The sequence below is a fragment of the Lepisosteus platostomus genome, chromosome 13 (genome assembly GCF_059453375.1).
Source record: "Lepisosteus platostomus isolate fLepPlt1 chromosome 13, fLepPlt1.hap1, whole genome shotgun sequence".
Taxonomy (NCBI): Eukaryota; Metazoa; Chordata; class Actinopteri; order Semionotiformes; family Lepisosteidae; genus Lepisosteus; species Lepisosteus platostomus.
The window spans coordinates 43703898-43713622 of record NC_142623.1 but is presented as its reverse complement, the minus strand read 5'-3'; the positions used below and the strand labels follow the sequence as shown (position 1 = coordinate 43713622).

At 46.1% G+C, this 9725-nt stretch overlaps 1 protein-coding gene across 2 annotated transcripts; it reads left to right on the top strand.

Annotated features, from left to right (window-relative positions):
- Positions 1 to 2733: 2733 nt before the first annotated feature.
- On the top strand, positions 2734 to 8611 carry cnot8 (CCR4-NOT transcription complex, subunit 8). 2 transcript variants are annotated; one of them, XM_088604819.1, is made up of 7 exons: positions 2734 to 2887; positions 3715 to 3910; positions 4642 to 4835; positions 5446 to 5607; positions 6007 to 6151; positions 6655 to 6765; positions 7712 to 8611. In XM_088604819.1, exons 2-7 carry the CDS (start codon positions 3794 to 3796, stop codon positions 7838 to 7840), a joined length of 858 nt encoding a protein of 285 aa, XP_088460945.1. In that variant the 5' UTR covers positions 2734 to 2887; positions 3715 to 3793; the 3' UTR covers positions 7841 to 8611. The 2 variants fall into 2 exon arrangements, with proteins under 2 accessions (XP_088460945.1, XP_088460946.1); XM_088604820.1 differs by lacking the exon at positions 2734 to 2887 and adding an exon at positions 3024 to 3169.
- The last annotated feature ends 1114 nt before the right edge of the window (positions 8612 to 9725 follow it).

Below are 9725 nucleotides of genomic sequence, written 5' to 3'. Positions count from 1 at the left end.
CAGTTGCAGCAGGAGAGAGGGGGCTGCTGGCAAATTTGTCACACAGGAAAGTATGAGCTGGTACAGACAGGGAACATGACTGCAGTGCAATTCAGATATTTTTACTGAAACCACAAGAAACATGCATTTTAAAAATGTAGCGAAGCTACTCCTGAGCTGCTTGATGGACACTGAGAGACACTGTGTAAGGCTACAGTAAATTGCCAAACCTGGTAGCTCCTTCTATATATATTTATGTTATGTGTTCGTACTTGTATTGAACTAGCTACATGTTAAGGCCAACGAGTCCTGTTGTATTTTTTTATTGTATTGAATTCAATTCTCTTACATGAAGTGTATTTTTAGAGTAAAGCTACAGTATGAAAAGCACGTAGTATTTAATGTTCACAATATCACAGCTGGTTTGAACTATTCTGTCTCTTCCTTCTCTTAGAATTATGCAGTGTTCTCCTCTTATACACTGTACTGTGCATTTGCACTTAACCATCAACTAACCAAAAAATACTAAAATATTAAAAGTATCGTTTTTTACGTAACGGTATTTATGTTTATAAACATAAACATGAATTTGTCAGGGCTCTGTATTACAGTATTGTAGCAGTAAGGATTGTTTTATTAGACAATTGGTAAAAAGTGTGTAAAAATGTTACCAGTTAGATAAAAATGAAATCCTATTTAATTGATAAAATGGAAGGGATATTCCAAGCACCCTGCTATTAGACTTTGACAGCCCCTCCCTCAACAAGAGCGTTGTAATGAGGCTGAGCTGTTATCAGTGAGCATGTTGTATTGATAAGCAATAAAATATATCCTGTTTGAGCTGTTTGAGCTGCCTTTATATAGTACTATGCTGGTTTCCTCCCACAGTCCAGGTACATAGTGGTGGGTTAATTGGCTTCTGGGAAAACTGGTCCTGGTGTGAGTATGTGCGTGTCTGTGGGTGTGTCCGATCACAGGGTCACTCCCTCTGTGGGTGTGTCCAATTACAGGGTCAACTCACCCCCCCCACTGTCCATGTGTCTAATTACCGGGTCACTCTCTCTGTGGGTGTGTCCAATTAAGAGTCACTCCCTCTGTGGGTGTGTCCAATCACAGGGTCACTCCCTCTGTGGGTGTGTCTGATCACAGGGTAACTCCCACTGTGGTGTATCTAATTACAGGGTCATTCCCACTGTGGGTGTGTCCAATTACATTTACTTCAGATGTTATAAAGATCTGTGTCTGACAGAGGGCCCCTGAAGTGGGGTATTTCTGATATAGCAGGACTGACCGAAGAACAACATAAAGATCTAAACAAGTGAGCAGATCAGTTATGACATCTATTAGCACTGGACATTCAGAGTTCAGCCGGAATGAAAAGCACAGTCTTGGCTGGGAACCAGTGCTCTAGCAATATACAGAAGAAAACCTTTCCTTCCTTTTGTCAAACAAGAAGGACTCCAGGATTAGAACCCTCATTGTAATCAGAGTTTCTCTCCATCCAGAGAATGAAAAGTATTCAGTTTTGTTCTTAATGCTAAATTTAACAAACCACCTGTTTTGCTGAGGTCAAAGCATCTTGTCGACTTCATGTTTACCTCCAAAACGTGTTGGACTGGGGCTCTCATGGATCAAAACATTTCCTAATATAGGAACAAGTAAAGGTTTGTTCCTTGCTGAAAAGAAGAAACACAACGTTTCGGCAGTGGAGCCTTCTTGGGTGTCAAGGCCCGAGAGTTTGTTTCCTACTTCAGGTGTCAGTGTTTCAGCTGTTGAGAAGGCTCCACAGCCGAAACGTTGTGTTTCTTTTCTTCTCTTTTCAGCTGGAATAAACCTGTACTCATTCCTTTGTAGCCTACACCTGCTGACACAGCTCCCTCCTTGAACTAATTCCTAATATTTACTGATGGAAAAAAGAAACGCAACACCTCCTCCTCCACACTGCGTGGAACGGGCTGAAGAGTGATTCATCCGTGAGGAGGACCTGATGCCACTGCTGACGAGTCCATCGCAGCCTCTATCTGGCCCAAGCCAATCGGGGTGACGTACAGGTGTGAGCAGAGGGCCTCTGACAGCTCATCTTCCTCTAAGGCCAGCAGCATGGAGCCTCACTGTCCTATCACTGATGCAGATATTGTGTCTGCTGGCAGCTTCAGCAGCAGTACGGGTGGCAGATCTGAAACAATCTCTCAGATGGACCAGTCTGATGTGTCGGTCCTGCTCTGGTGTGGTCACCCAAGGGCGACCGGATCTTGGACGGTCATCTGTCCTGCTGGTCTGCTGAACCTTCTGCAGTGGGGACACAGTGGAGCGGCTTACCCCATAGTGTCTGGCAACGCTGCCACAGGACATGCCTGCCTGCTGCATGCCAATGGCCCTCTCCCTTGCTTCTGGTGACATTCGAGGCACTATGGAATGCACAGAAAACGGACAAGTGTGATTTTAATTAAGGCCCTTTTAAAGGTGTCCTGATCAGGCATTGTTCCACCTGGATCCCTTTGGGTAAAAATGCACCTAACGAACTTTCGTGTGATTGGCAAGTTGCAATGCCTCACTGCACAAGCTGTACTGCTGATCAGAGGGCTTGAATCAAATTGACATCTTTTTGTGAAAGTACATAAGCTATAACTACAGTATTCTCATAGCAGACAATATTGCGTTTCTTTTTTCCATCAGTACACATCTCGGTCCCGGGATCCTATACAGACGCTTCTCTCGCTGCAGCAGCGGGTAGGCCGCCCTCCCACGTGACTGCGCCGCACTATCGTAACCGGGTCAGGGGTGAGAGGGGCTGTCAGTGCGCCTGCGCGGAGCTACTACTGCGCCGTGCTCGCTTTCGACAAGGGGACCAGGATCAAGCGGCAGCTTCAGTATAAACTGAGGGAATTACCGAAGTAGAGCTGACCAGGTACTTCACGGAAGCGCCTGACATGATCAGGAGCGCCGGGCCTTTCGCCTCTTGTGGGAAGCGGACGGAGCCGTGATGGCTACCGGCTGGGGTTGAGGTTGAGGTTGGGGTTACGCGGCCCTGAAGTAACGCGAGAGCCGTCGCAGAATAAAAACAGAACGCGTTCTTGCTTCTGTGCGCATTAAACATAGCATTTCCACGTCAAACAGATGGGTGATAGCGTTGACGCGTCACTCCAGATGAAAATCAAGTCCCTTGCGGTTGCTTTTCTCGAAAGCCGAGGTTGTTTTGGTTTCGGGGGGGTTAATGCGCGTTGACTGTTTCTGCGGCTTGTTTTTCATAATGGCATCATCTTCTTGCGTTCAGAAGGACATTAAATCGCTTTAAAAACCCCCTTCCTTCCTGCAAGTCACTTATCAGTAGACCCGTGTGTTCTTAATGTCAAAAGTTCTGCTGGAGTCGGGTACTTGTGCGTCCTATTAAATCCTGTATCTGAAGCCGCTGGGATCAAAAAAAGCAGATCTGATGTTTGTGGGCTTATTCGTTTCTAAAAAAAATATCTGACGAGTCTCTTTGTCATACGGGGGATGTAAAATGACATGCAGTGTTTCCACAATAAAATGTAGCACCTAGATATTTTGCAACTAGAAGCCTGCAGTTCTTGAATGAATTAACAATCCACACGTGGTCATAACTTTCTTTTAAAATCGGTATCTGATAACAGTGTCCAATTGAATACCAGTATCATGGTCAGACGGCAGCCGTTTGATTTCGTCTTCAAACGGAACGACGACACCGAGTTTTATCTGTGTCTTTCTGCGTTTCAGGGTTTGCCTGAGAGCCCGTCTTCCTGGGTGGTTCAGAGGTTTCCCGGGAGTTTTCAGTCATTTTCCCCGACCGCGCAACATGCCTGCCGCGCTTGCAGATACCAGCCAGATTATCTGCGAAGTTTGGGCCAGCAATGTGGAAGAGGAAATGAGGAAAATCCGACAAATTATTCAGAGTTACAACTACATCGCTATGGTAACTACTGGGTTTGGGTTTAGGGAAAAGCCAGCGTTGTTAATTATTGTCAGAAAGGACAACGGTTCCAGCGAAATATTATTTGGTGCGTCTTTGGTGATGGTAACAGATTGTAACAGGCCATGTCTGACTGTCCTCCCAGACAACTTTCTCACAAGATTCAAATTTCACAGCATCATTTACAAAGTGCTAGCAGGCAGGACAAGCATGTCTTCATACGGAAAGCTGGTGTTAGTTGGAGTTGTATTGGTTGTTTATAGGTTACTCTGTCCCCAGTCCCTGAAGAACCTGTTAAATATGGGTGTTCTAAGTCTGTTTCATTGTGGGACGCCATTTCATTGAGGAGGCCGTATGACCCAACTGGCCAGTTCGGTAGCGTTATTATTGATCCCGGGGCCTCACCCTGCTGTTTTCTTGAAAAGCCCAAGTATCATCTTCAAGCACGTGGTGGGGTAGCTTGTCCCAGACTCTCTGAACCTTCTGGGCTAAAAAAAAAAGTGCCTCTTGTTCTCAGTTTTAAATACACTTCTGGGTAAGTTCGTGTCTCACTGACCACTCTGAAACTGTTCGCTGGGTTGGTTTAGTTGGTGGGCCCGGGCAGCAGGTGCCCGCGTGGTGTCCTCACCTCCCTGAGGCTGCAGGGCATGTCCTCCTCCGGCGGGCTGAGTGAGCAGGCTGCCCCACGTGGGAGTGCGGGGAGGGTGAGCTGTGCTCTGCCTGTGCTTCCCCAGGACACGGAGTTCCCCGGTGTGGTGGTGCGGCCCATCGGCGAGTTCAGGAGCACCGTCGACTACCAGTACCAGCTGCTGCGCTGCAACGTGGACCTGCTGAAGATCATCCAGCTGGGCCTCACCTTCATGAACGAGAGCGGGGACTACCCGCCCGGGACCACCACCTGGCAGTTCAACTTCAAGTTCAACCTCACGTACGTGAGAACCCCTGCGGGCCGACGCCGACAACGCCGCCGCCGTGATCCGGGCCTCGCGGGCCGCGTCTTCCTCCGCGCCCTGTCTAACCCTCTGCTTCACCGCCGTGTCTGCCCGAAAAAACATCTCATCGGTTTACACTGAAAACTTTATGCCGGATCAACCCATCTGTTAAGAATTTTCTCTGGTCTGCTTGAAATAACAGAGGTAGAAAAAATACGAGAGACATCATATACAAAATACAGTATAATGCTGCACTGCAGTGAAGATAAAATCCACAAATTTACCATCTTATTTCAATAATAGAAAAACCTTTGCAGTTTGATGAATTTCTCATATTTAAGATCTTTTAAAACCAGATCACTAGTCAACTGCGTCCTGCTTTCCCAGTTCAGGTTGTACGTTCTCCATGCTCTTTTCAGATGGAGGCGGTACGTGATCCTTAGGCATCTCGAGAAAGCTATCGGGCTCTTTTGAATTGCTTTGTAACAGATCTGTGTTGCCAACGACAGCTCCTGGGTTTTAATAACGCTCCTGCGCTGACGTGGGCATGTTTGATGTCTGTGCTTTGATGGTGTGGGCGAAAGTCACTTTGGTTTGCCGTTTCAGGGAGGACATGTACTCTCAGGATTCTATAGATCTTCTGCAGAACTCGGGGCTTCAGTTTAAGAAGCACGAGGAAGAGGGAATCGACACACTTTACTTTGCCGAACTCCTGATGACATCTGGCTTAGTGCTGTGTGAAAATGTCAAGTGGCTCTCCTTTCACAGGTAAGAGACCTGAGAGTAAGGTGATAGTATATTACTGTCAAGGAGTTAATAGAGGAGCTTTAGATATAGGGAATAACGGGTTGTGCAGCGTTGACACGATCCAGCACTGGCAATGCCGGTGCCTCGTTTCCGGTTTGTCTTGCTGTTTAGTTGGATACAATATATACAGGTTTAGAGTGGAAGGTTATTGAAACTGCCCTGGCGGTAGTTGTCTGAACACCGGATTGCACATGGTGATGCACATGGCTAAATCAGCACTATCCGAGCATCAAAGGATAAAAGAATACACAGGATTTAGCTGAGGCGCTTTTGTAGATTTTGTCTTTAGGGGCTGGTGTGGAATATTGACTGTGTCTTCAGAAGAGAATGTTTGCACTCTTGCGGTCTTCCTGTTGGCAGCGGGTATGACTTCGGCTACCTGGTGAAGCTCCTCACCGACGCCAGGCTGCCAGAGGAGGAGCACGAGTTCTTCCAGATCCTGAACCTCTTCTTCCCTGCCATCTACGACGTCAAGTACCTCATGAAGAGCTGCAAGAACCTCAAGGTCGGGAGCCCCTCGCTCAGCTCCGCTGGAGGTGCCCGCGCGAGACAGCTGAAGGCCCTTAGAAGCGCACACTGAAGTGCAGTTTGTAGTTAATGTGGCGAAACGGCTGAACAAAGACCTAGTTTGGGAGAAGGATTTGAGAAGAGGGTTAGAAGGGTCTCTGCCTTGCTGTCTTCCTTCCTCTTAACGCGGAGTGGGATGTTCTGCTCCACTGCAAGCAAACTGCAGTCGTTTTATTTAGGCTGAAGAAATGGACCCACATGTGTGCCTTGTGCACTTACCATACGGCGGTACTTCTGTCTAATCAGGCAGCAAAGCTGTAAGCATTGATTAAAGCACTGAAGATCCTTGAAGGATGTGTTTAGGGTGTCCTGCTGTTCTTCAGATGGTACGTGTCACCTTTACAATAGGATAGGAGATGCATCTTGTGTTATGGATCCTGTCCATGTGGGTACTAGATCAAGTCCAGTAGAAGGTGTTCAGGCGTGTGTCCTCTCTTGCAGGGAGGGCTGCAGGAGGTGGCTGACCAGCTGGAGCTGAAGAGGATCGGAAGGCAGCACCAAGCTGGCTCGGACTCTCTGCTCACTGGAATGGCTTTCTTTCGAATGAAAGAGGTATCGGTGAAAAACAACTCCTAATCTGATCTGAGTGCTTTCATTTTTTATTTTTTATTCTGCCATCAGTAGCACAATTTCTGATCCAGATGTTTCTTATGTGTCTTCTGGTATGTTAAATGTTAACCCTTCACAGAAATGGTAGTATTTGTTTGCTTATATTTTCAGAAGTACAAAAGTTTAGATGTTCCAGTGCATTTCAGGTGATCTATTTTATATTGGAATGAATTATTTCTAATAATTCTCCAATTGGTTTATTTCAAAAGAAGGTGAATGTTTTCTGCCTCCGTGATGTTGCTTGCCACAATGCGATGACCAGCTAAACTATCACGGAAATCATTTAGAAAATTACTTTCTGAGTTCACAGTATTTTTAGTGTGATCAACACAGGATGTGAAATAATACCCCTTTAATTAATTAATTGCACGTTTGCAGCTTGTGATAGGACACAAGCTGCAATTATGCTAACAAAACATTTATAATTGTTTTGTTAGCTCCGAAAGTGGAAGACTTGAAGTATGAAGGTCATTTCCTTCAGGTGTGACTTTAAGCGTTACCCTCATACAAACCACAATTCGAGCTCAGGGACCCCCAGTCCTGATTCTAGAGACCCCCCATTTCTGCAGGTTCTGAGCTCACAGTATGTAATTGAACCCTTGATGAAGACGGACTGTATCTTCATCTCCCGGGACAGCCTTAATTGACCTAATAAAATTGCCATGATATTTGCTTTCAAAACCTAAAACGCTCCTTTTCTACTTGCCCTTCGTAAGTCATTTACGACCCCCGAATTTGACATGGGGAAGGAAAAACACCCTGCAAAGGCCCCAGTCGAGCAGCTGGTCGAACCAGCGGCTCAGCTGGAGCCCACGCCAGCACGCCGGGGAGTCCCGGGGCGCGGGCGGGGAACTCCCTGTGCTCACGTGCCCTTCTCTTCCCCCGGCAGCTGTTCTTCGAGGACAACATCGACGACGCCAAGTACTGTGGGAGGCTGTACGGCCTCGGTTCCGGATCGTCCCAGACCCAGAACGGCAGTGCCTGTGTGGCCCAGGAGGAGGCCAACAGCAAGCACTGACCCAAGGCATGGCAGAGCCTCGGACAGACGCACTTCTTTTATTTCATTGAACACTTTTGTTAAATATACATCTTTCTGCAGCCAAAAAAGGATTTTCTGTATATAAGGCATGAATTCTCCAAGGACGTTGGTTTATGTAGAAACCCTTTGTATTGTTAAGTCTTTTACAGTTCAAGTATTACAATACAAGTTCTCAGCGATACTACCGTTGGACCTTTCTAGCTATGAATTTGGCATTGAAGTCCATTTTTTACTTCAGCGGTGCAGTTCCCAAATGTATTAGACTTTTATTTATTTTTAAACGTGGGACCAGAGGCTGGGAGCTGTGGAATTGTGAGAGGTACCGTTTTTTAAATGCTCAAGACCGGTCGCCTTACAGAATTTGCCAACAGAAGGTGACCTGACTCACAAAGGTGATGAAGATGACTTATGAGTATTAAAAAAAAAAAAAAGTCAAACGGATCACTGTTGGATACTTTTATCATCATGTTTGTAGAAATTGTAATATTTTAAATTTATGCTGGAAAGGTATGTATATTAAATGTAAAATTTCAAAGAGGCCGTTATGTTTGACCATTTCTCAGTGAGATTTTAGACTTTAAGCTGAATCAGTGGAGTTAGGAAAGGAAACGTCCGTTGCTTAAATTCACTGGAACTTTTTTTAAGTTGCTTACAATGAGCTCCTTTCAATGGATGGGTGTGATTTATATTGTTTTTAAATCGTTTATTGTTTTAAAACGTTGTATATTAAAGTGTTTTGTACAAAAGGAATCTGAACTTTCATCATGTCTTCTATCTTGTGGCACAAGTATGTGTCCACAGGATCAAAAAAGCATGGCATGTACCTAAACACTATTAATATTGGCGTAGCTCAGATACAGAGAAAAGCCGAAGAAAATGAGATAGAACGGCATTAACAGGTAGTGGTGGAAAAAAATAGAAAAGCTTAGGTAAGACGAAGGGCACCTAGTTTGTAGAAACTTGGGTTTCCACGCCGGTCTGGCTCATGTTAATTTAGGAGATGTAATTAACATAAACAGCCTGCTCAAGGTTATTTACAAAAACACTGGGCAAGCCTGATTGTCTATAATGTCTATTGTGGTTAGCATGGCTGCATAAGGAGACCTCAGTGACCGGGAAGGACAGGTAGCTGTTGGGGTGTTTGGCAGGAGCTTCAATGACCCAAGAAAGCTGGACTTGCTGATGTTCCTGAAGCAAAGGTGTTGTCAGCTTGGAAATCCGAGGGAAAAGAGATCATCGGCAAAGCACAGCACCGGACGGAAGCACATGTTCCTGGATGGCGAGATCCATCCGGGCGTGAATTCAGAGCTCGAGGCGAAAACGGGGAGCAGCTGAGGATCGAGGGACTTGCGCACGTCAGCTGGGGGCTGGAGCAGCCTGTTCAGTCTGCTGAGAGGAGGACGGTAGGCCGCCACAGTCAGGCTGCTGTGCTCAGACTGCGCAGTGCCACGAGGAGCACAGATACCTCCTGCAGTTCCTCTGCCATTATTTCATAACAGCACATCACTATTCCGATGAACCACCTGCTAACAAATTGTTTTTTCAAGTTCACTATTAGCTGGAAACTAGCACTGACACCTGCACCATCTCAGCGCCGAAATGCCTCTCCATGTTACCTTTCTGAACAGCATTGTTCGCGTTGGGGGGGGAAAAAACATTCTGCTCACTCAAGTAGTATGTTCTTGGTTTCGTCTCAGTTTTTGCTGGATTTACTTTAGAACCCGAACCTTGATATACATTTAAAAACCCTGTTTAACGTCCGCTCCTGCTAAAGTGAAAATCATCAGTGTTCGACACATCTCCGCTCTCTTCCGCCATCTTTGCATCAGCCCTCTAGCTGGGGGCGGGGCAGACCTACCCTTTA